The sequence below is a fragment of the Poecilia reticulata genome, linkage group LG10, assembly GCF_000633615.1.
Source record: "Poecilia reticulata strain Guanapo linkage group LG10, Guppy_female_1.0+MT, whole genome shotgun sequence".
In the NCBI taxonomy this organism is placed as follows: domain Eukaryota; kingdom Metazoa; phylum Chordata; class Actinopteri; order Cyprinodontiformes; family Poeciliidae; genus Poecilia; species Poecilia reticulata.
The window spans coordinates 25,734,095-25,761,495 of NC_024340.1; the positions used below are offsets into that span (position 1 = coordinate 25,734,095).

The 27,401-nt window shown below is 39.6% G+C and overlaps 1 protein-coding gene across 1 annotated transcript; it reads right to left on the reverse strand.

Moving 5' to 3' along the window:
- Nucleotides 1-18,660: 18,660 nt before the first annotated feature.
- Nucleotides 18,661-26,323, reverse strand: LOC103471265 (alpha-2Db adrenergic receptor-like). The gene has a single exon (XM_017307279.1). The coding sequence runs from the start codon at nucleotides 25,868-25,870 to the stop codon at nucleotides 24,599-24,601; it is 1,272 nt and encodes a 423-aa protein (XP_017162768.1). The 5' UTR covers nucleotides 25,871-26,323; the 3' UTR covers nucleotides 18,661-24,598.
- Nucleotides 26,324-27,401: the final 1,078 nt, after the last annotated feature.

Sequence of the window (27,401 nt, forward strand, 5' to 3'; positions counted from 1 at the left end):
CCAACCGGTTACAACACTTTTGAAGAAGCACTGCCAACATCTGTACATCATTATCATCTTAATGTGTTTAACCCTTTCATGCATAGTGGTCACTACGGTGGACAGCTATCTACAAGCCATTTTCTTGTGCTTCTTGTGGATTTTCATGTTATCAATGCACACAGACCACTGAAGTGGACACTAATGCATCATAAAATACACTACCAACTACTGGCCATCAGCTGCAAATGCAAGAAATAATTTTTGTTAAATCCAATATGGCCAATATGGTCTACTGTAGATGATTCTTACAGGTCTAAACAATATTGTGACATCAGATAGCCCCTAAAGAACAATACTACTGATGTATTTTACAAAACATTCCCAAATTTGCATTTGGAGAAAATTACAATTGATTACGTAAAAAAATAAATAAAATAAAAAAATTACAAATAGTTTTTCCTACCTTTGTTTTATGCCTAAACAAAATAAAATTAAAAATATGGAGAAAAAAAATCCTGACACAAAGGATCATAATTCATGCATGAAAGGGTTAATTTTTACTTTAATCTTGCAGGGTTGTAGATATTATAGATATCATATCAACCTGTGAAGATACTTRGATCGTGTAGTTGTCAGCTAAACACCTGATTTACARATATCTTCTGTTTTAGCTGCTTTTGTATTTAAATGCTTCATGTCGCTAAACTATTTTAATATGAAACAAAGTTCTGAGTAAATACAAAAATAATTTCTAGGTGGTGATGTCATTTTTTAAATGAAAAAAGGTATTCAAATCAATCTGTTTATATTTGAAAGGGTAATTGCCTCCATTGCTGAATAGGAAATTAAGCACTTTTATTTGGGCAGATTTTTGARCATTAATGAATTACTTAAAGAAAACCTGTCTGAAAACTTCAAAGGGGCGAGAATATCTCTAAAGGCTCCAAGCTCCACTCTAAAGAAAATTAAGAATAGATGAGAAGCGACTGACATTATTTATYAGTCTGGGAAGGTTTACAAAGCTATTTCCAAGTCTTTGGGACTGTGGTAAACTGCAGGGTTATTATTTATAAATGGATAAAACATGGAACAGAATGGGAGCGCTGGCTGAAATAACTCTAAGTGCACATCAATGTGTGAAGTCATAAAAAGAAACCCAGAGCCCCATTTAAAGCAATGCATAAGTATTGCTTACCCCARTAGAGGTCAGCCTGCTCATGATGGCGAACAAGCTGACCTTGTAAGCTCGTGACAAGGTCACTTCATTGTAATGTGATGATCTGGGACTGCTTTGTGTGGATGACTGGATTTGAATGGATTCTGCTTGTAGGAGAATCTAAAGAACTATACCCAAAACATTTAAATAATATTATTATTACATTATTTTATATGTTTCTGAAGGAGAACAAATGGATCATGTTTCTTTCTATTGTTAGGCATCATGTTGGTAATTATTGGCGTTAACCTTACTGGTTACTTGTTAATGGCTAACATGCAGTTGTCAAAATCCTACAAGTAACTTAGCAAATCCCATTAAGCTCTTTTTACCACTCCTGGGCATGTAGGCGTTTAGATCTTGAGTGTTTTATTCTGTGCTTCTGGAGTGCAGAGGCGACCCAACGCAGAGCAGAGGTTCTGCTTTACTCTTTTAAAGAATATCACTTTATCCAATAGCACTTTTACCAAACCACTGCACCTGACATTAGTTGTACTCGAAGTTTTAGACTCTTCTGCCATTTAAATCTATTTAGTGTGTGGGTTTTTCAAATGTAATAATGAACATAGACATTTTCTGAATTATTACATTTTTAAAAACATATTGTAACGTGGTGCCATGTGGGGAAATAAAAAATATTTGTCCCTCTTTCTCGTTGTCAGATTGGACTCAGAGAAATATTTTTCTAATAACAACATCTGACTCACACTCAACCTAAAAATATGACACAAACGTACAAATTCACACACATACCTGTCCTCCTCCTCCTCCTCATCCTCTGCCAATCAGCTTTCCTACACGAGGATAATTTATCTTGCTTCAGACTTGATGAATTATGGCATTCGCAGCAATCCCCACATAGAGATGTAAATAAAGTAAAAATGTAAAAAATATGGACATCTTGAGGAAAGTGGGCAGGAAGGAAAGAAGGTCTTTTGATTGTGGACGTTTTGTGAGATATGTATATGAGTTTGTTTTAGCATGTTACTGTTGAAATATGAATCTCCACTTCTGTTATTCTCTCATTTGCCCAACTAAGTATTGAATGAGCTCAGCTATGTTGAGGTGCGTGTCCAGAGCTGCCTCATGGTCTTGTGAAGAAATTTAAATTACTTTGGATATGTCCACCCAAAGCATAAATACCCTTCTTATTCAATGAGGACCATTAAAAATCATGACTGAAAGTAAGTCAGGCTGGTTGTCAGGTAGGTCATTATAAAGATTCAATCCAACATTCCCACAGACAAACCTTCACTGAAATTAACCCTAATTGGCTGAGCAGCAGAAAGCCCCAAAGCTGCTGGGAATCCTGCGAATTTGCTTCCTTGTTTCAGCTGGACTCTTTTCCGAGTTGGTGACCAGACCTTCTCTTTAACCCCAGTGGAAACCAAGATAATTTCTTCGCCCTTCTCCACACACACTCGCACACACACACACACACCCCTACACACACACGTGCACACGCGTACACACACGCTGCTGTGTGACCATGAAGAGGTACAACTGGAGTGAGGGGGAAACTCTGGCTCTGTGCTGATTACTTTCACCTCGTTTCACTCTACTGAACTGGCAGCTTTTTAAATTTAAACATTGATTATTACCATGAACTAAAAGATTCAGTATGTGGACGTAGATTAAGGGCTTCTGTGAGTTTATTTCTCAAAACTGAACAACTGGGGATAGAAGCTAAAACCAGTTAAGATTTAAAACCAGTTAATAAAAATGTTAGGGCTGCAGACACAACATTTTGTACTGGATAAGACCAATTGGAACAAAATGCATGTTTAGCATGGGCTACACTGACATGCATAGTCCCATGTCAGCTCTCTTTAAAGACTAAGACTTCATTAAGTGTTTTTGCCTCCTGTTAATCTTCAGTGAGCATTTTAAAATGCATAATTTATTGTTCAGAATAATGTTAGATATAAATGTAGCATTTTCAGTTTGTAGAAAGCACAAACCTGGACAAAATAATCCATAGACACACCTTTACTTTTATTAGGACCTGCACTCCTAGTAACGCAGGTCAGTTTTGGATTTCTGTCACTAAATCCAGAACTGAATAGATCAAGTAAAGCATTAAGTTTCATCAGTTGTAACGGCGAGGCATCGTTGCAACTTCTGCCCAGAATTTTTTCTCCCCATCGTCTTTACATTTATCTTGATATTGCAGAATGCAAACTCACTCTTGTCATTAAAAAAAAAAGAAAACAAAAAGACAACCACCATTTTAGACTACCCTTCTGCTTATATCTGAAGCAGAATTTGGCATGGATGAGCCCCCGGAGTCGTTACCGAATCCTGGTTGGTGGATTTTGTGTTGAATGCAGGCACTGGGGGATAAAATGCCACAAATTTCTACAGCGCTGTCATTGTCAGGCATTGTTCTCTAAGCCATCCGACTGCTGCATAATTCATATACACAGCACCAGGGACCCATTCCTGTAATAAGCTGGAGTGACATGAATCCTCACCTCCACCAGTAAAGAGCTGGCTGATGTGAGGCAGGAAGTCGGCTTATAGCAGCCAAAGGATGAGAAGCACTGTAAATAGTAATGTTGAGCGTAAATAGAGCCACATGCTCATCAACTCAGCGCATTTTTTGCTCAAAACTTTTAGCTTATATAAATATGTATTTGGTTTTGAGAAGGGGTGCAAAACTGATGCCAACTATTAGCTTCAACTCATGACAGAGGAGTGAAAGAAGACGAAGAAGAGGGCAAAATGAATGCTGGTACAGTAGGGATGCGATAATTAAAGGTCAGAGTTTTGGAAAACACCCCCACAAGCATAAACATTTAACCGCATAGGGCCAGTCCTTTAACAAATTAAAATGGAGCATTTTAATGAGGCTATATCGTCTAAAGGTCAGACAAACCCACCCGGATAAAGACATCTAAATAGTAATGAAAAACAAGCCATTAAATCATCTGCGTGGGCATCTTTGAACAGTAGAAATTGGATATAAGGTGAATATGCTGTTACTGTATGAATCTATGGATTTTTCCACTTAATTGTGATCCTTCTAAATTGAAAACATTGTCCCATTTAAAAAGAAGCATGAAAATAAGGTGTAAAAAATGATTTTCTTTAATAAGCAACAACATTTTTAATTTCTTTTTAGCACCCATTTGCTCTACCGTGGGACGGAAGCTTAACGTGATCCCTGTATTAATAACATACATTAATTTTAGTTTGAATGACCTCATACAACTGTCTAATACACAAGTGTCAGCAGTTTAATTTTTTTTTTTTTCATAAATTGCTCTCATTTTATGACTGCAGAGATTGTATTATCTATGTGATCCTCAACACAACGCAGGTAAAATACCGATTGCTTTCACATCTTAGGAGAACTTATGAAGCAGAACCATTTGAACTACTCCTTTTGGATGCTGCCTTCTGGAAAACGTACAGCGGAGATCCCCTTACGGAAACTTGGAGCCTTTACTTTGATCTGACCTCCACTGTTTTCCCTCGCTTCTTGTTTACACATGTATTCTGCATGCTTTACAATGATAATAAGTGAATTTGGCAAGCCCCTCAGGCTATTACTATAGGGAGTTTGTCTACTTTAAATGAAAATAACTGCTCATGTTACCCTTGAGAGGCTAAATAAACACGTCTCAGCACGGAACTAGTTGCTGGGTTTGATTACTCAGCTTCACAGCAAAGGGATCCCCATGCATAAAGCATATGTACAGTATAAATGTGTAACCGCTACACATTTAGGAGCTGCGCTAGCTGAACTCCCGAGCACAAACAAAGGGAATAAGTCATCATCTAGATCCCGATTTGGCACATCAGGGACTTTAACTGGATCATCATCTTTTTATGAACACTTGCCAAAGTAGAACACATTCATTACAAGCATAAACAGATTTTAACAGATGTGACCTGTCTCCGTCCTGATTTCCCACTACTTCTAATTCTTATAGGATGCACCAGTGCACTGACTTTTGGGGAAGCATGTGCTCTATTCGCCTGAGGCATCAGGGCATCTGAGGTTAAAAGACGCCCACTCAGTTTTATAATCGAAAATCACAAACACACTGAGCCTGAAGAAACGTCAGTGACATCGTCTGACACGGGCCTCAAATATAATTGTGCATATGTGTAGCAGTGGAGGCAATACGGTTAATCTAGAATGTCTTTCTTCTTTCCTTCAGTAAGCCAGTGCCAGGCACTGTTCCTCTGGGATTTTTACAAGGCACCCTTCAACATGAACAACCAATGACTGATTTGCTTCTAAAGTCTTTAGGAAGGAGTTGGTGTTATTTCTGAATCACAACAGTGACTGTGGAGGCTGTGGATTGATGAGAGATGATGTGGATAATAATCAGGATGGGTGAGAAAACAAAAGGGACCCTTACCGATGTTTGTAGCACGAAATTTAAGCATGCAAACAAGAAAATAAAACAGGTATATATCAATACAGATTCACTAAAAAAAAACAACCATAAACTATTATTTTAAAAATGCTTCTACAGTGATGTTTTTCTTAGATCTTCCAAGGGTCATACTGTTAATATGACTAAATTTTCTAAATATTTTATCTGTGAACTATGTTTAAAGGAAATGATGAACCAGAAGAAGTAAACTCTGGTTATGTAAACCAGATTTTATGCTGTGGTGCGTACCTGAGATAGAAATATTAAATCCAACCATCAGTCAGTAAAACTGTTGGTTACCAAGGAGACTGAGCATTCTTTTTTTTTTTTTTTTTGTCTAATAAAACTTTACTTAGTAAACCAAGACTGGTTGACAGAAATTGCTGACTGAGAAATCACACTAATTCTTAGGCCTCCTGCTGGCCATCAAAGGACGTGACAGGCGCTCATCTCCCAAGGGCTGTTTGATTTTCTAGGTGAAGAAATCATTACTTGATATCCTTCTGAAAAAAGAAACACAATTTCTTTTCCTTTAATATGGCTATAAATTAATTGCAACATGAGCAGCAAACCCATACTTCCCACTGACTTACCACAGATAAAAGGGGCTGCATATCCTTTCAAAGCATTTTCTTCATATTGAACAAAGCATAAGCAGATTTTAACAGATATGGTGTTTTTGCTCATGTTTTGGAGGACAGCTTTAACTGTTTTTTTTGTGTGTTGTTTGTTTTTAGCTTATTCTTAATGGGGTTGATGGAGAACTGATAGCAACAGTAAACCAGTTCACTTAAATGTATAGTGAGCTCTATTTTTGAAGTAACCATAGCTATATGAAGCTATGTTTCTTATTTTTTGTTCGCCTGTTATGATAATTTCACATCTACGGACATGAAGCTGTTATAGTATGCTTGTTGCACATGTTTGGAGCTGCATCTTTAATTAGAAAAAGTGATGAAAAAAAATCCTTACTCCATTTTTGCTTGGGGTAGACTGACCTCCAGAAAAAAAAAAATCTATAATGGATTAACAGCCCGGCTAAGAATATATGGGTTTTAGAAATTAATTTTTCCATCCCTGACCACATTCTGAACCTGTATCGTGAAATTAGCCCATACAGCTGGTCAACAACACAGCTAATTTACTCTCAATTATTAAAAAAAAGGGAAATCAATATCAAATTCAAAAGTATTTAACACCATTCCTGTGCAGTGGAGACTCAATATTTTCAGGTCGTCCCCTAGTCCGCCCAGTTAGACACAGATAGTGGATTTTTTAACCCACACCTATGACCGCCACATCCTTACTGTTTTGAAAGAGTGGACGTTTGGGTATTTTTTGCCAATAACTAAGTACTTCAAAAACCCATTTTCTGCTTTACTGCTGTTGAGAACATTGTACTCCGTTGTATCCAATACAATCTATTCCAAGATATGTCTGGCTCACAAGAAAATAAGGAAAAGTTGAAAGGGTCTGAAAAGCAGCACTGTATTCGACCATTAATGACACGGCATTATTCAAGGTTCGGTTGAGGAGTCAGTTTTCATTAAAATAACTCAAGCAGAACTCCATAACTCCAAACTCACAGGATAATAGAGATAGATGAACTAGGACTGCTGCTTGCCCTTCTGCGTTGAACTTGGATTTGCAGAAGGAAAGACAATTAAATTGATGCAACAAATCTAGAATGCAGCCATAAAATGATCAAAGAAAGACTAAGGAAATGGAAGCAGCCAGGCACCTTTCAAATAAACCTTCATTACTTTCCAAGACATCTTTATGTTAGAGTGGTTTTATCATGTGGGAATTCTCTGCATAATTCTTTAAAAGCAGGTATTCACCACATAATTTTAATCTATAAAACTGAAGCAGTACATATTTTAGAGTAATAGCTAGAGCGATCTACAAGTGCATGATAATAAATCTCAAACCCCTACATCCAGATAAATCTCAAAGCTGCACCAGAGTTTAAATTCCTCCGTTATCACCGTGCTATCAACCTTTCAACTAAAGTATGAATAAAAGAATTTGTTACTTATATCCTAAAAGATAGACGAGAGCCCATTCCCTTAATATGTCTGCTTTTATGAAAATATTTTCATTCAAARAGCTATTAATCATGAATTAAATCTTGAGATGTGAAATAAAAAATGCTGTATAAAATCCAGAAATGAATAACTGTCATCATCTGTTTTCATCCATACAACAAATTCCACGTGACGGTGCCGATAAAGCAAAAAAAAAAAAAGAATACTGTGAGCCAAACTCGAGTTTGTAAAGCGATACGCAAAGAAATGCAGTTAGAAAAGGGTCAGTAGGAGGGAAAACAAACCACTAGTTTGCATAGTTTTTATTCTCTCTGAAGGACTATTTCCTCTGGGTGCCATCAGTTTATGTTTCATTAGCCCTGCATTTTTCCCCTCTGCTGTTTTTTTTTTTTTTTTTTTTTGAAGCAACAGTGGAATTGGGGCCTCAATCCCGCACAGCTGTTTTCTTTTTGGCAATTGCATTCAATCAGCGTCTCATTTTGAGTTAAAACTTCCTGTTGTCGTAAAGTGGTCTTCTATACACCCCATGCAAACACATCTCGGCGGGTGCATGGGAAGCCAGGGCCATGCATGATTCAAAACAGTTTACAGTTGAGGATAAGAAAAAAAAAAGGTCAGAATGAAAAAGAAAATGACTCTATTTGCCTGAACAGAGCTCGTTACAGACAGGTCGCAGGCCAGTGAGAAAGTTGTGGACCCGTGTGAGTTCATGGCCCTTAAAATAAGAGATATATCTGAGATTTTTCTGCTGTTCAAATCTTATTCTCGTTATTCTATAAACATGATTAAAGCTGAAGCATTMAGGAGCTAYGCTACAAGTCCTGTACAGAGGGATTTGTGTTACAGAGAGTCGGGCCTCGTTAAGGCTGCATTCAGATCACGGTCCCAGAAACTGAGGTCATGACCTGTGTGACTCCCTCCTAGTCATTTCCCACATCTTGTTCCATTTCCTGCAAATACATTAGTCTTCGCAGTTCCTTTTATTATCAACAGTTTTCCATTAGAGTGGAGGATTTACAACAAAGCTGTACTTTTTAAAATAAATGTAAATCACTCAGGAGGTTGGTAAATAAAAGCTGACTTTTTTTTTATTTAGAGATAAAAAATTATAGTTTCCAGGCTAAACTGATGGAAAATTACACTTCAGTAAAGAAAATGAAAAGATCCATGAAGCCGAAGACAAATTGTGCCTTCTTCTACACTGTTCTTGATTTGTTTTGTTTTGTTTAGTTTTGTTTTGTTTTTTTCAAAACTGAAAAAGTACACATGCCTAAAACTATAACATTCAAGTTGGGTAAATATTAAGATAATTGTACTTCTTTGAAAAATATTTTAAAGTGGGATTTCATGTGATAGACCAAGGCAAACTTAAAGTAGCATTTAATTTTAAGATACATGGTTTTCAAAATAAAATATCTCTTTCAAAAAAAAAAAAAAAACTTCAAAAAAGTGCGATGTGAATTTGTACTCTGAGAAAATCTCCCCAGCAGGATGCAGCTACTTCCGTGCTCCACCATGTGGATGTTGTGTTCAGGGTGATGTGCAACAAATTATTCCATGTCGTCTTTGAACTTCTCCACAACTTTGTCTCTGATCTATTTCCTGTTGTTTCTTGGTCTTCATGATGCTGTTTTTTTTCTTCACTCACAGAWCAGATGAATGTATTTATTGGGACTCTATTTACTAMTTTTATGACTCCTGAAGGGCACTGGCCATATTTGATAAATTTTCAAGGTATTAGAGTAAAGGAGCCTGAATAAAATATTCATGTGTCATTTTTACCCACTTCACAATTATGCTCCGTTTTAATGCTGAGCTATTAAAAAAATTACTCAAGTGACTTTGAAGGCTGCAGGTWGGAGTGGATTTTATTTTAGATGTAACAGAGCAAGGAGAGCTGAATACAAATCTATGCCGCACTTTTCACATAATCTTTTTTGAAAGCAACCTGTCATTTTCCCCAAGCTTCTGAATTATGCACTACATTTTGTTGGCATGATTTTGCAATGTAATATGGAAAGACTTCATTCATTTTTCGAAGTGCTATGGTACCTGAAGATAAACCACGTTTGAAAACAAAAGTTAAATGCACTGACAGGATAGATGCATACCAGATACCGAGCAACAAATTTAGTCCAAAGTTTGACTCCAGAACAAACAGTGGCCTGCTTTATGTCAGCCACATKGCCTGTTGTTCTTTATTTATTATTATAAATAAATTGTTAATGTGTAACACAATGTTTGCCGTATGTGYCYGTAAATTGCCCTTTATAATATTTTTTTAAAATTAATCAAAACTCCAGCACATAAATATCTTCAATATCCCCCCTGTGATTCTCATGACACGGATTAGCTCAACAGTCTTCAGCCCTTTTTTTATTTATTTATTTTTTTTTAGCTTAGAAGCAGTTTAGGTGTCATACATATTTACATCCATAAAATGGACTCGGCTTTAGTATGATTTCACCCACATTAAACATTAATACTTTGTAAAATAATTATTGGTAACCTTTGACCAAAGTCTTAATAGCACCCCCCTGCTGAATAATAATTCAGCAGGGTGGAAATGAGGAAATGCCATTGTTACATTTCCTCCTAGAAATGTAACAATGGCAGAGAACAACGTGATTAGAAGTAATCTGAGCACATATGGACAGAGTGTAGCAGATAACTTTAGTAAATCTCATCATACTGTTTTCTCCGACATCACTACGGTCTTAAAAAATTATTTGCTACTTTACCATGTTTTCTTATTACAATTATTGGGTAACGAGTTGGTCTTTTCGTCTCTTTGTCCCACARTTTCCTGACGGAGCTAACAGTGACTGCATCAAGCAGTATTATGTTGCTAGGCTGTCAGTTGTCCTCCAACATGGCAGCCAGGAGGTCAACATACGATTGAAACAACATTGTTTCTTTGACATCATTTCATCAAACAACCAACGCTTATTTGTGTCTGCTGCAATCCTGAAATACATTCAAAACAACTCTTTCGATGCTGTTTCCACTCCATGCGCAGTACACAAAGCAGCACTTGATGTGTGACAAGCAAGTTTTAACATCATTGATTTGACAACATTTTAATTTGTCAAACACATGGATGAACCAAAAACAGACTCAAAATATCTCCAAATTTGGAAGCAATATGAAATTATTTTTTCCTCACCAAAAACACAGATCAGATGTAAATAAACAAATTAAAAAAAAAAAAAACTCATTCAAACCTAAAACATAATATTCCCAGATCAATACATTTTTCACATTGCATCAAGTAATACATGGATTTTTGGCAATGCATCATTAATATAACAATTCATGTTTGCATGTGTCACAGAGCAGGATGTGATCCCTTCAGAGTGCAAATGACAAAATTAATTGTATGATGTTAAGTCAGAAACAAGGCTTGGTGTGTTATTAGCGAGACGTGATGAGGTTTGGCTGAAGATAATGAGTGGTTCAGCATTAAGACAGGCTGAGTGGACTGCTCACCGCCAGTGCAAAAACGATGTTCTCCATTGTGAAATCGCAAGGAATGACGAGGAAAAATGTGTTTTTTGAAAGGATTTGGAGAATCGCTAAAAATCTTCAGAGAAAATCTGGAGAACACTGTAACCTGCTGCTTTGAGTGTTTTTGACCTTGAACTCAAGCAGTAACCGAGATGCCGTTAGCAAACAGCCATTTATTTGCACAATAGTTGTGGGGTAATGTTAGTTTGCTTTCACAGTAATGTTCATCTTCATCTGATGAATCTGAAGTGCAATGTTTGTACACCCACTACCTCTTTTTCCTTGGGGAAATATCTGGCTTCATAGCACTTTAAAGCACCCCTCCGTCTTGAGCGGTGCATTGTAATACTGTCTGCAATAACAACTAAAGTAAAATGAGTGATACTACAAAGTTCTATATAGCTATCGATTGTCATACATGCTGTGTTTGTCTCTTGCACATCACAGAAATACTGATCAGTAGAGTGTTTGGCTCACATTGTGCATGCAGGAGTGTGAACTTGAATCTTTAAGATAGAAGAAAAAGCTTGTTATCCTCTTCYTACTGTAGCTTGGAAGAAATAAAACTCCCATCTTCAGGATTAGGAAAGATGTGAAGCTTCTTCAGCATACTAATAGTTTCCAGATGACTGCAACAAGCTGGTCTCACAAATTTTTTTAGGAGGATTAAAACTTCTGAAATGCTTCACAACACAAGAAAATTCACGTGACGAGTGAATCCTTGTGGGAGAATCCTTTATAATATTTTTACCACATGAGCCTTGTTGGCMAATGTGCATCATAGGAATCTTAGCTCAGGCAAAGTCCTGTGATCTTTAAAATAAACWGAATAAACATGTAAACACAGTTATTGACATCAAGTAAAATTATACAATATTAATATCCATGACTCAACCAAGCTTACTGCTCATCAAAAATCCAATCTAAAGTTGAATTCTTAAGCTTAAAAAAAGTTKKTTTTTTTTTGCACTTCGAAAGAAGAGATTCCTAGTTATGTTCACGACAAGACGTTTACATGCACTGTATAAAAGACATAATTTGCTTTAACCTCTCGAGGTGCTGCAGAATGCAGGGTGGTCCCATGTTGGCTGCATCATTTGCAGAGATATCAAACTTATGTTAAGCCCATATAAAATTTTCACCAGATAAAAGCAGGTTCACGTTCAGAACTTTTCACAATAAATGTACAGCTTTGAACCTTAACGTGTCATGCTTAGTGAGTCAGGACCAAAAAAAAAAAAAAAAAAAGCATTGAATGTAGGTGAGCTTGATCAGGGGGATGTTGAACAGCTGAGAGGAGAATGCAGAGCGATGAACTGAGGAGAAGAGACTAATGAACACAAAGGAAATTAAACCTAAATGGACAAACCAAGCTAAACACTAATGAATGAACTAAAATGGCAATCAAACAATAAACAATAATAACAAACAGAAACCAGATATGGAAACGCATAATAAAAGACAAAGAAAAAGAAGAGAAGAAGTGATCCAAAAGAAGAACAAAAGAAAAACATTTATTAGCTAAATAATTTTACATTCTGAGCTGCAGGTGGCTTGACATAAAACATTAGTGTGGAACGTCATGAAAACGTCACATTTTTAAAAGATCAGTTCGACGCTTTGAGGAAGATGTTTTGTTCTGACGAGGCCAAGAGCTCATTTTATTAGACATTAAAGTTAGACACTTTAAATATAATAGTAAAATCAAGTTATTTTTTCTCTCTGAATATWCATATGCCTTATGTTTTTTTKKKKTTTTTTTTTTCTTCTTCGAAGTTCACTGATGCTCATCAGGACCAGCTCTTGTAATCCAGAAGATGAAAAAAAAAACAACAGAGGCAGCAGATAATGAAACAATTTAAATTTGTATCTGATTGTGTGGCTCAGCAAGGACTCTGAATAAAGAACTGATGAGTGTAAAAAAGATTTTAGCATGATGAAAACACCTCCTGCTGTGGATCCATGCTGGCCCTGCCTGAATCCCATCCATTACTTTACTTGAAGGCCTGACAAGCATAAGGCTGAATATCGGAGGCCACCCATGTTATTCATTAAGACTAATACAAGAAACAGGAAGCATTTAAAGACTGTAATTTGACAGGAGAGCAGTACAAAATATCCTTCCCGGCCTCTGAAATCCCCAGATGGTTTGTTATTATGTCAGCGGGTTCTCTTATAGAAGAATGAGAGTGACAGAAACACAAAAAACATAATGTAATTTGTAGAATAAAATCATTTTAATTGACTAGTATGTTGTTTGAAAAGTTTTTTCTCGCAAAACCTTTACACTTCCATAATGTCATATCATGCCCCTCCTGTCCAGCATAATACCCTAATGGTGTACCAGGAAAATCAGTCTATTACCTGTTTTAAAATATAAAAGTTCCCGTAGATCACAGGCCACAGATGCCCTTTAATGGTATATGCGTCAGTGCTGGAAATGGATAAACACGCTGGAAAGTGCTGAAGGTGAAAACAGACGTATGTGTTTACAGATGATGACAAGAATAAGTATTAAAAAAAAATAGACAATGTGATCCAAAAGTATGCACTATGTTTTCTACTTCAACACAAGGGATGGGGGAAAAAAAAGTTAAATGTCTTCTCTAGTTGGGAGAAATATGCAGATAAAACGCCAACTAAATCGGTCTGACAGGACGCATTTTCTGCAAATGTAATCATAATATCTTTTGTGTATGAAAAGGTTATGAAGACTGAGATTGTCCAGGTATGAATGTTGTTATAGTTATACATTCAGAGTACATACTTTCACTCTGATTACCCACTTTACTTTTTACACATGTGTAATTTTAATAGTCAATCAGCCATATAAACTTCAACGTTTTACAAGCTGACAGGGGCCTGTAGAGTCTGAGAAGTGCATCCTGTTTTCGGTGACAGAAGGACTTTCATACCAAGATTAATGAAGTAAGAACCCTACTGTGGACTTCCAAACATTACCCTTCATTTAACCCAAAGTTTACCGAGCCTCTTAAAACAATCCTTCACAGCTTTTTTCCTCTGACTCGTGATCCAACTGGGATTACTCTCTAACACCACAGCCTTCACAGAGTCCCACCCATAATCAATAAAGTGCTTAATCAAATGAGTGTGTTCATTTCAAGCCTCAGCTTATGAGAGATGCCCAGTCTGGAACTGTAGTCTTGAGGGTTAAGGATTGAGTCCTTTTGCAAGGTGGAGTCTTCAGCTTATCTGTGGGCCATGGTCGTCTTCTCCGTCTGCAGGGTTCTTTGTTTGTCTTGATCTGCAGTCAGGACACAATCCATACTTCCTCCTTCCTCCTTCCTTTTTATAGGGATTTTTGCCATACAGATGTGTTTCCTTATTGCCAGACTGACTTTACTGGCTATCTGTTTGGGCAGATTATCTCAAATCCCCCCATCATGCCCCGTAGACATGATGTCATGTCTACGGGGCATGACATCATGCCCCGTAGACATGATGTCATGCAGTTTGAGTTCTTGTTGTTCAAGAGCCACATCCCCCATGGTCCCCCTTTTGTGCTTCTGCAGCCATGTAGGATTTTTTCATCGCGATAGAAATGGACACAGTTCTCAGCGTTTTTTTTACCCTTTAAACTACTTTATGACTACAACTTTTAAGCACAACCTGGTACTGTACTGAAGTCTTATTCTCATAAAAGCCGACTGATGTTGAACCGCCTGATGTCACTGCTGTGCCTAGTGAGTACCATGATCTCATTGCTGTCTTCAGTAAAGACAAAGCCCTCTCTCTTCCGCCTCACAGACCTTACGATTGTGCCATCGACCTCCTGCCTGGGCCCCCCCTACCTAACAGTAGGCTCTATAACATCTCCAGGGCCGAACGACAGACCATGGAGGATTACATCAATAAATCCCTCGCGGCAGGTATAATCCGAACGTCCTCCTCTCCTCTAGGTGCTGGATTTTTCTTCGTAGGGAAGAAGGACGGTTCTCTTAGACCCTGCATCGACTATAGGGGTCTTAATCAGATCAGCATTAAAAATAAGTATCCTTTACCCCTGCTCTCTTCAGCCTTCGAGCCTGTCCAGGGTGCTACCATCTTTTCCAAGTTGGACCTCAGAAACGCCTACCATCTGCTCCGCATTAGGGAGGGCGACGAATGGAAGACCGCCTTCAAGACCCCTATGGGGCACTATGAATACTTGGTCATGCCTTTCGGTTTGTCTAATGCCCCCTCTTTCTTCCAGGCCCTTGTGAATGACGTTCTCCAAGATTTCATCAATGTGTTCGTCTATGTTTACCTTGACGATATCCTTATTTATTCCCAGTCCCTCGCCGAACACCAAAGACATGTCCGCCTGGTTCTCCAGAGGCTTCTGGAGAATAAACTGTACGTAAAAGCCGAGAAATGTGAGTTTCATCGCCCATCTGTAACCTTCCTGGGGTACGTCCTTGAGAGTGGACAGGTAAGAGTGGCGGAGGATAAAATCAAAGCAGTTTTGGACTGGCCCAAGCCTGAGACCCGTAAGCAACTCCAACACTTCCTTGGGTTCGCCAACTTCTATAGAAGGTTTATTCGAAACTACAGTCAAACTGCCTCTCCCCTTACAGCTCTTACCTCTACCAAGAGGGTATTTAGTTGGACCCCTCAAGTCGACGCAGCCTTCGTTGAGCTCAAGTCTCGTTTCGCCAAAGCTCCTGTTCTGGTTCAGCCTGACCCTAATAAGCAGTTTGTGATGGAGGTTGATGCCTCTGACACCGGGGTTGGGGCCGTACTCTCCCAGACAACCGATCAAGATCACAAACTGCACCCGTGTGCCTTCTTCTCCCGCAGACTATCCCCCGCTGAGAGGAATTACAATATCGGAGACCGAGAACTCCTAGCCATTAAGCTCGTGTTAGAGGAATGGCATCACTGGCTGGAGGGGGCAGAACACCCCATTTTAGTCTGGACCGACCATAAAAATCTGTCATACCTCCAGTCTGCCAAAAGATACAACCCACGCCAGTCACGCTGGTCTCTGTTCTTTTCACGTTTTAACCTCTCTATTTCCTATCGTCCAGGCTCCAAGAATGTGAAACCAGATGCTCTGTCTAGAATCTATTCCCCTGACGACTCGGAGGAGGACCCCGCTCCCATTCTTCCCCCTAGCTGCACGGTCGGAGTGCTCACATGGGAAATAGAGGACATCATCCGTCAGGCACATCAGATCGAACCTCCTCCAGAAGCCTGTCCATCAGGTAAACTGTACGTCCCTCCAGCTGTCTGGTCTCGTTTCCTTCAGTGGATTCATGCATCTAAGTTCTCTGCTCACCCCGGAATCAGGCGCACCATAGGATTGGTCAATCGTAGGTTTTGGTGGGAGTCAGTACACAAGGATGTCAAGGAGTACGTCTCCGCCTGCACTGTTTGTGCACGCAATAAGTCATCCAACCGACCCCCTGCAGGCCTCCTACAGCCGCTACCCATACCGAAACGACCATGGTCCCACATCGCCGTTGACTTTGTTACCGGACTCCCGGTGTCTAAAGGTATGACCACCATCCTAACAATAATCGACCGCTTTTCCAAAGCCTGTTATCTCGTTCCACTTCGCAAACTTCCTACAGTGGCTCAGACCGCTACGCTCCTTATCAAACATGTGTTCAAGCTTCATGGGATACCCCAGGAGATCCTCTCGGATCGTGGGCCCCAGTTTATCTCGCAGGTCTGTCGTCGGTTCTGCTCCGCCCTGGGAGCCAAGGTGGCTCTCAGTTCAGTTGGTATCATCCCCAAACCAACGGGCAGACCGAGCGGATGAACCAGGAGCTTGAGGTCACCCTGCGATGTTTCACCTCTACCAACCCCGATGACTGGGCCCAACACCTTCCGTGGGTTGAGTATGCACACAACAGCCACATTTCTGCAGCAACTGGTCTCTCTCCCTTTGAAATAGTCCATGGCTATCAACCACCACTCCTACCTTCTGACGAAAGTAACATCTCGGTCACGTCGGTCCAACATCACATTCGCAAAAGCCATAAGATCTGGAATGACGCTATCTCCGCCCTCACCAATACATCTGCTATTAATAAACGACTCGCTGACCGATGAAGAACCCCTGCCCCGACGTACTCTGTAGGTCAGAAGGTATGGTTGTCCACATGTGACGTTCCCCTCTGCTGTGCGACTTCGACTCCCTCCGTCCTTACATATCCACCTGACCTTCCATGTGTCCCAGATTAAACCTGTTCTTTCCAGTGAACTCTAGCTCCTTGTTGTCTTCCTCGACAGATGATCCTGCCGTCTCCCCGTTGTTCCCGTGTGATCAGTCCTTCCCGGGTTCTGAGTGAGTTTGTTTCCCCGTTGTTGTGGATTACCTACCTCCTGTGTCCTCCCTCGACGCTGTCGGTGTTACCGGTCAGACGCCACTCCTTGTGTGCTCACCTTTCCCTCCTCGTCGGTCCCTCTCCGGTGGATTCACCTTCGGAAGCTCCCGGGTCAGGAGACCCAAGCCCGAACCCAACCGGAGAAAGAATACTATCGGACCACGGCCAAAGCTGCTCCTCCAGCCGTTAACAACCTGTCCACTCTCCAACGAAACCAGACCACCCAACGCTCTGGACAAGTTTCATCACCTTCCTACCAAGTGAGAAAGAACCTGAATTATTCCTGGAAAATTCTCACCTTCACTCTCTAACCCTGCTTCTCCTGTTGGCAGTAAGACGACCCGGTCATCAGTTCCAGTACTCACTCCGATTCCTTCCCTGACTTCAATAAAACTTATTATTGTACATGTATCGGTCTCTTCTGGTTGTGTTCTTGCATGTGGGTTCGAAAATTGAATACCATCATGACACTTAGCAAAGAACAAGACACTTGTGTACGATTCAGTCCTCTAATTTTGAAGTTCCATTAAATTCTTGAGTAGATTTTGCTGGACAGCATCTCAAATCTGTTCACTTGTGCACCTTTTCTTGACGTATTTACTTCCATCCAGTTGTCTGTGAATATGCCTTTGTGAAGTAAACAGTGCAACCTGACAGTCGGTAGCATGCTCTATCCGCTAGTTTATTCTTTACATGAAAACATATGACTTAAACTCATTTTTGTCAATCACAGCCATTTATTTAACTTTTGGTGAAATAACAGTTTGATCATCACTTGGAAGCTTTAAGAGCAAATGAAGCTCCTGGTGACGCTTCTTTTGAAACTGCAGTCGTTTCATTAGTAAAAGATCTAGATGGTCTAAATTCCTTCAGAGTAAGAAGCGCCTGTCCATAATCTGCTGTTTCTGCACATGGTATTCACAAACACGATATGATTCTCGGGGAGAGAAACATGCATTCTGCTTTATGGATTTTTATTAATGTCATTCTGAAACTGATAAGTGAGCAGGCAGGGTCCAAACATATTTGAATTTGCACTTTAAATAATGAGGCTCAGTGAGGAATAAACAATGAGTCACTTCATGAATATTTTAGTTGTGGATTTGTTTTTTTTCTTGTTTCATAAATCCAATATCCTTACTTCACTTGTTCAGAAACCAAAAAATCAGAGATAAAAAATCTCAGAGTTCTTGTCTGTTTATTTAAAAAACGAAATCCATCTTTACTTTCATGAACAATGTGAGAGTTGAAATTTTTACCAAATGGATCATATTTAACATATTTCTGAATTTTGTTTTGACTTGCTGGACCTAATGGCAACAATATGTAACAACAATAGATTACATTGAGAGTACATGGTAAATCAATCCATCCATCCATCCATCCATCCATCCATCCATCCATCCATCCATCCATCCATCCATCCATCCAGTTTCAGGAACTGATTAAAAGATATCAGTGATGAGTTCAACGTTTCTCCGTATATAAATTGATACCATCCTACAGATTTTGCCCGATCTGACTGTCATTTCAAACCTAACGCTGCACTTTCCTGATTCCTTCTATCACATGAGGTCGTTTCTTACAGTGTTGCAGAGTGTCTCGGACCAGCCTGAAGGCAGCCAGTTCCAGTCCCACCTCAGCGTGACACAGGCTGATTTACACTAATGACAAAGCGCCTCTCCTTCTCCAGATGCGTCAGTGGATAAACGGCAGTTTTGGCCTTGTTTCGCTGTCAGCCCTTATCTTGTTGAAGACAACAGAAAAAAAGCAATTACCCAAGATGCTGCAGTGGCTGACAAAGTAATGGAGGAGACGACAAGAAGCTGAAACCACTTCTTTCATCATTACGTCTGTCTCTTCTGCACTGCGCCTCTCTGGAAACATTTATACCCGTCTCTTTTCTGACTGCTCTGACTGCAAATAGGCTCGCTAACATGGCTGACCCTAAACCTCTATACCTCTCTGCTCCTCTTCTCCTATAGCTTACAAAAGCTCTAGTTCATCATTGCACTCTGGCAGTCATTTAAGCTCTTAGCAGTCGGCCCTGCTGCTCTTACTGAGCCTTCAAGTGAGGGTTTGGGAGGTCGAAGGACACAAAAGTGCTTCAACTCCTCCTCAGCATCTATCAAACTTTTTTCTTACCTCCAATAAAAAAAAAATATATAGTTGGTAGATAGATACAGTGAGAGAATTACATAGAATGAAAACTAAGAAAGCCCCAACAACAGCAAATTAATGTGTATAAATAAAATTTTTGGAGCATTTATCTGAAAAACCTTTTTATGCAATAATAACCTCTGAGATTTTTCAGTCTGCTCTCTCTGCGTTCTCCTCTCTCATCTGCAACTAGTTGCACTTGATGCTTTAGATTCTACCTGTAAACTGTATAGTTTAACTTTTAACTTTATACACAAACAACACACATTTTGATAATTGTACAGGTTCAACAAAAGCAAATAGAAAAAATTTCTCTTACTCTGAAAAAGTTCTGTAAATGAATATCCATATCAAATGTTTTTGCTTTTATGTGCTAGATTTCTGTGAAGTAGCAGATCTTCTGATTCAGCTCCTGAGTCAATGCATCTAGTTTTCTCAACCCTTTCACTTTTTGCACAGGCACTGTTTCATTCTGATTTGACTTAGATATTAGCACCAGTAACAAATCTGAAGGTGTTTCTGTTATACATCGCTGCAGCCTTATAAAACAAAAGACTAACTCTAAATGATTCAATTGACATAAATCGAAACCTCTGTGGCGATTGCATGAATTAGATTATTAAATTATTTTTTTAAAATGTTACAAAGATAACCAGTTTTGAAATGAGGACTTCATTAATCAAGATAAACAGAAATTTTGAATCGCTGAATTGTTTTAATTGTCATTTTGACAGATTTATTTTTAAGTTGACCCTAAAGCATCCCAGTCAAATTTAAATCCATACTTTGACTAGGCTACTCTAAAACATTACACTGCTATGTTGGACCATGGAGACAGTTGTAGGACAGTGCATGGCTCTTGAGACCTGAACTTAAAGACCCCTGGCATAAGTCACCATAAATCATCACTTCTCCACCTCCATCTTTGACTGATGTTGGGATGCTTTCTTTCTAAAATGTCTTGTTGTTTTAATGCCAAGTCAAACGGGATTTCTGTTCTTAACATTGATTCACAAAATGTTTCCAAAAGATCTTGGAATCACTGAGCTTTTGTTTGTTTGTTTTTCTGTTGATAATGGTGGATTTCACCTCACAACTCTCCCATGGACACCATTTTTATCCATTCTCCTTCCTATTTTTGAATCCTGAACATTGACCTTAACTGAGGCCAATGAGGCAAACAGATGTCCGTGACATCGTTTCTCTTCTGCGTTTACAAGTTCCTAGAAGAGGCCAAACGTGTTGCTTTTTCAGTATTTTATCTTGCTTCATCTGGCAGGTTCTAGTTTTTTGGTGCTACAGGTCAAACTTAAACCATATTCTCGGTGTGTACTTGAACTCAGCTATCCAAAATATTTGTTTACTCACAAGAAATTTATGATTTTAATAGAGTGGGGTTCCTTTTTGGCTGGCTGACTCTTTCTCTCCTAAACAAGAAAAAAAACACTTTAAATTACTTTGTAGGTGATAGAATTATATTAAAATTGGTTCATTGGTGAGAAACACTTAAGAGTGATTTAAAAAACAATCAAAAGCAGAAAATATATATGAGAGGGTACCATAATTTTGGTAATGTCAAACTGTAAGTCACAGTCTAATTTTGGTGATTTTAATGTGTTTTCAGGGATGATATTTTACCAGTATTGGAAAAAATATCAGATGAAATACAGAGGCAGGAATGCATGATTTCCACTTCATTGAACATCTGATTAATTGAAATTTCCTTACAACATAAAATCTGTATATAAGGTTCTCATAAAATAACTGGACTGGAGAAATGATTCTTCTTGCATTCCCACCTGACCGCTGGTGTCCTGTATGTTTCAGGAAGTCACTGGCTGGCCTGGATTGAGCGGCTTACATGCATGTACAACATGAAGACCCACACTCGCACAGGAAAACACATTTGAACAGCTGCCACTGCTGTGAAAACTATTCCTGGAAAGACAAAATTTTACAACATAGCTCTGAAATAAGATCTGTGCTAAATAAAACAACATGCGTGGGTTCCAGACAAAAAAAAACCTGTTTTTTGTCTGAGGAGACATGATCTGTTCCTGCTGCACTGGAGCGTCTGATTAAAAAGACAATCRAAATGGGATGTGAGATCCAACAAGGGAACTGCCCGTCATGACGGATGCTAATCAGTGTATTAGTGAGAAAATTACAAATGAGCGTTCATGTAAACATTTTCCACCTTGGTTAATGAAACACAAATTGATAACTGCATCCTCTGGAGAAATTAGGTGACAGCACGCGTACAATAGCGTTCCCAATAAGTTACAGGCAATTAAACACTGCCTTTCTTCCACTGGAAGAATCTGGAGGCTCTAATTTAACTCCCATCTTCCGAGTGTGGCTCTACCCAGACATTTCATTTGTTTCAAGAGTTTGTGAACCCCTCAGAGATTAGGTTTCCTTCCTCAAAGCAGCCAAAGAGGCCTCATACTTTTTAATCTTTGTTCAAAAGTAAAGGAATATCAAATGTGCATCCACCTTCACTCCTTCTTTCCTTGATATTTTATTTAAAAAAACCTCATGAATATGAGCACACTATCCGAAAAAAAAAGAAAAGAAAAGAAAAGATCCTTGCAGGCAAGACACCCCTAAGACGGAGTGATTGTCTTTGGCGAGGTGCCATTGAGCTGTAGGAGTGCTTTGAAGACATTCCTAGTAGGATATAAATAGTGTATTTTTCCTCAGCACCACCGTGTAGACAATGGTGGAGATATGGAAGTGGTCAGTCTTCCTCTCACTAAGTAGTACTTTCCCAGAGAAGTACAGGCCTTTACTCAAGAGGCCAGTGATATATGAGACTGACCACAGTTTTWAAAAAAGTGTTGACGTAACTTCGTCATGTCAACATTAGTCATTTGACACTGATGAAACTGTAGATTATGTGAGTAATTTTTTCATGTCATTTCTTTGCTTGTTTTTTTATCTAAAGATGGTATATGATGGGAAACAGGAAGTACGTGTGCCTGTGTGTGTTTTATCAGAAAAACAATAACATCTAAGCTGTTAAAAAATAAATAAATAAAATAAATAAAAATAGACGTTCTACTCCAGAGTAAAAGAAAAGACCACCCGTCATGACTGCGAGAGCAGGTTTTTTTACGGGAGAGACGAGACCCCGGTCCGTTTAAATATTTACCAGCCAAATATTAAGCTGCTGCAAGGACACCAAAATGTGAAAAAGTCTCCATTTTATTTTTCCTCTTGCAGGCCTTATATCATCTGGCCATTGTTCAAGCGCGAGGCAGTGTGACGGCGTGGTGAGAGGGTGAGAAAAGACTCTTACATAAGTTTGACTATTTCCTGTGCAGAATTGGCTGAGGTGGCTCGCAGAGACAAACAAAGAGATGCACCTTTATGAATTAGCCTCAACGTGGGGAAGTTTAAAAGCTGCCTTCTACGCCGTCCTTTCATCCGCCAGACACATACATCCAAGCTCGCCTGCCAGCTGCCAGGCTTGCGTGCAAAAGATGGCGAAGATTATTCTTGTGTTTATGAAAACACAGAACGCTCGCTCTGAACCCACAGCCAGCACCGGAATTCATATCAGTAGTTTCACAGTTTTTAGTTTTATCAGTTTTACTCTAAATATGTTCTGCTGTTCCAACCCACTTGGTGAAATAAGGAGGTGTTCAAGATTTCTTATGCAACCTAAGATTTCTCCTACCTCAGAAAGAATGGCATAAATATGAGATTAGCAGCTTTTAGCTAATATTACATAAGCTCCACCAAATAAATTTTATTCATAGAYAGTAAATACAATGCTTTTTTCTTTTCCAGCATAATTACAGTAAAACGATGAGGCAGCAGTACACTGGGCTAATGAGTCACAGTAACACATTTTTAGAGATGCACCAATCAATAGGCTAATTTTTCCTTAATAGGCTCTAATTGGTGAAATATTGAACATTATGTCTTCTTTTCCTTTAAATGCACCAGAACCAGAAGTGTTCAACACCTTTGATCTGCAAATACAACAACCAACAAAATGTACTTCCATGCACTTTTTTCAAGTGTAAAACTATCTAAGACATATGAGGGATATATGCTTTTATGCATAAATACGAATAAGTTTGTAATTCCCTCCGTTGGATTCCAAACTAATATCTATTTTACAGAATTTACTACATATTTATTATTTTATGTGGGGGGGGGAGTTGAAAGACAAAACTAGTAACTCAAGACAGTAACTGGTAAGTTAGACCTTAAAAAAATCTATATAAATGTGCATTAGTAGCATTTCCATGTCTCATGAGTGAGAGAGCTCCAGGTCTTTCTTAGAACTTGTACTACTTCCTTCAGAAAAATAAATCAGATTTGGTAAAATATGGCATTGGCAGGTGAGTGGACGTTGATATCGGTCATGAAAGTTGAATAGTTTATCCACAGATCAGATGATGATGAAATTTTGGATGTGTTTTTCTCTCCATTAAACATACCAAAATCAACATCTAACATTAGTTTTAACGTATAAACCACGAGCCATAACATCATGAACTTTGATATAATATTTTGGAAAGAAAAAAAATATTACATAAATGTCATTTCACTTTTATTTTAATTAGGAAATGAGCTCCCTCTTTAAGAAACTGTGGAAAAATAGAATTGGTACAAAACTGGAACCAGCAGGTCAGCTCCCAAATAAAATCTGAAATTCCAGGAAAAGCCTGACTGAAGCGGAAGGAGAACTTCAAAGACAACGGGAAATCAATGTTAGCCAGAAAAGGTCCAGTCACTGAATCTACATACATACATTTTATTATTTAATGTGTTATTATTCTTAGGGGGAAAAAATGGAACTGGCATGTTGGATCTCAAAGGAAATCAGAAATTGGCATCGCCCTGAAAAAAGAGGAAAAAAAACCCTGATTGGTGCATCTCTACACATTTCCAAATCTCTTCACTAATGAGTGAGTGAGGCAAAAATATAAATAATACCCTCCTTCATGTGCGCTTTGAAGTTCTGCATATGATTTTCTTGAAGGCTTTTCTGAAGTCTCTATTAAAAATAGTGTAAATGATGGGGTTCACCGAGCTGTTGCAGTAGCCAAACCAAAAGAAAAGTTTGAAAAGTGCGTCAGGGATGGTGCAGCTGTTTCTGCAGATCGCGTGGAGGCTGTAGGTGAAGAAAAAGGGGAACCAGCAGAGCACGAACACCCCCATCACCACCGCCAGCACGAAGGTAAAACGCTTCTCCCGCATCTGGGCCACTTTGGTCTTGTTAGCCGCGGCCAGCTGCTGTCGCTCGGCGGGGTTCTTCTGCTCCGGGTATGGCTGTGACGCCCGGGCCGAAGCCCACGAGAGGCGGCAGCTCTGCGGCGGGCAGCATTCCGACCCCTCCACCTTCCTGCGCTTGGTGAAGCGGTGATGGCGGGGCTTGGTGTCCGAGGAGTAACAGCTCTCTTCCAGGTCGATGTCGTCCAACTCCCCTTGCTTCTGCTGATGGCTGCCGGAGCTCAGGCTGCTGGGGCTCTCCACCTCGAACCGGTCCTTCCTGACGAAACAGGTCTCCGACTGGGAAGGTTCTCTCTCCAGGCCGTTCTTGGCCACAAACACGGWGGACGAGCGCTGCTTGGCCACTTTGTAGATCTTACAGTAAACCAGAATCATGATGAGACCCGGCGCGAAGAAGGACACCAGGCAGGACGAGAGGATGTACCAGGTCTCATCGTTCAGCTCGCACTTCCTCTCGTCGTGCTTGGTCATGAGAAGAGGGGGGAAGGAGATGATGGTAGATATCACCCACACCACAGTGATCATGGACTTGATGCGCTTCGGCGTTCGCTTCAGGTTGTAGCTCACAGCCTTCGTCACTGACCAGTAGCGGTCCAGACTGATGGCGCACAGGTGCACGATGGATGAGGTGCAAAACAACACGTCCAAAGCCAGGTAGAAGGCGCACCAAGTACTTCCAAAGAACCAGTAACCCATCACCTCATTGACTAAGGAGAACGGGATGACCAGCGTGGCAACCAGGATGTCCGCCGACGCCAGGGAGACCAAAAAAAGGTTCTGAGGCGCACGGAGTGCCCTGCTGGTCAAAACCGCAACAATAACTAACACATTGCCTACAATAGTCACAGAAATCATGACAATAACCACAAGTATGATGAGTGCCGTGGCTGCCTCCGGGTACGGCAGTGAGAGCGGCGCGTCGGTGGTGTTGCCATCCCTGGAAACGTTTTCCAGCAACACATTTAAATCCATCAAATCCATTCTGGCTGAAATCTGTTCTTTCGGATCATTTTTTAAAAAWATATATATATATTTCCTCCCTCTTAAAAGAACTGAGGCCGGGCACGCTGTGCTGAGTCGCTACAGATCGGTGCTCCTCTGTGCGCAACGCTCCTGATCAGAGCAAACGCAGCGCATCACACAGAAGACTCCAAAGCTGCAAACACCACCGATTTCCTGAAATAGCATGGTTTGCATGAAAGTTCGTGAACACAGTTCTAGCACTCCCACCCGATCCCGAACGTAAAGGAAACATGTGAACAAAGTCGGTCCCTTGTTGTCACATTGCCCTGCGTAACGCTGGCTGCCTCTGTTTCCCTTTGGAGAGGAGCGGGGGAGCCACGCTGGGGGTGGAATGAACGTTCTCACAAGAGTGGGGTGACATCACAGCAAGTACCAGCCCATCTTCAAAACTACAGCACAGAGACAGAGACAGAGAGACAGAGACAGAGACAGAGACAGAGAGAGAGAGAGAGAGAGAGAGAGAGAGAGAGAGAGAGAGAGAGAGAGAGCAGATAACATTCTCTGCATGCCATTTCTCATGGGGTTGTTGTGTTTCATCTGTCCCCGCGGTGTTGTTTTTTGAAATATTTCGCAAAGTAAAAAAAAAAAAAAGTATAAGTTACAAAGTAAAGTTTGCCACACTCATTTTAAGTCGTGTGTATTTTTTCTTGTTTTCATTGGGCGTATTTCTTATTTTTATTTTATTTATTTGTTTATTGCTGGTTGCGCAACTGAACTCATAACTACCCCAACCCGACAGTTCTTTATATACACTGTTTAAAATGAATTTAGAAGAAGAGATAACAGTTTGTAACAAACATGAATTTGCCTATTTTATAGATTATTAGTCAATTTTTTGTGTGTTTTAAGTACGATTTTGCTCTTGATATGCCAACCCAAGATTATGGCCTTCATCAGAGCAGAACACCCCGCCCTTGGAAAGCTGATCTCATCTCATATGCTTAAAGTCAAATTGTTAACTTATTGCTGCGCATTAGGACCAGTTAAATAGACGTAATTCCTTGTATACTGCAACGTTTATGAGAGTAGATTTGTAGATAAACGAGTTATAGATTTTTGAGACATTTGTAAGCTTGCATATCAAGAGGACGTGTAAACCATTAACACAACTTTATCTAATTAACCAAGATGATGACAGATACTTTTTTAGTATCAGAATAATACAGACAACCTTTTTTAAAACCTCTCTGTCGCTAGAGGACCCAATGTTGGGTCCTCGGCGCTTGCCGCAACAAGATCAATTAAAAACACATGCTATACATTTATCAATATAGGCATATTGCATATCCACGTAAAGGGAAAAAGCTCTTCTAAATGATAGGATCRATATTTTCTTCCTCAACAACACCCAGAATGAACACTAAGCAGATTGATAAAAAGAAACGCAATTAGACCTAACGAGGCTAACGAGGCACACCCGGTAAAAAACGCAATAGTAAAAGAGCAAGGAGGCCCGATGTACAAAAACTATTAATCAGAGTAAAGCCGA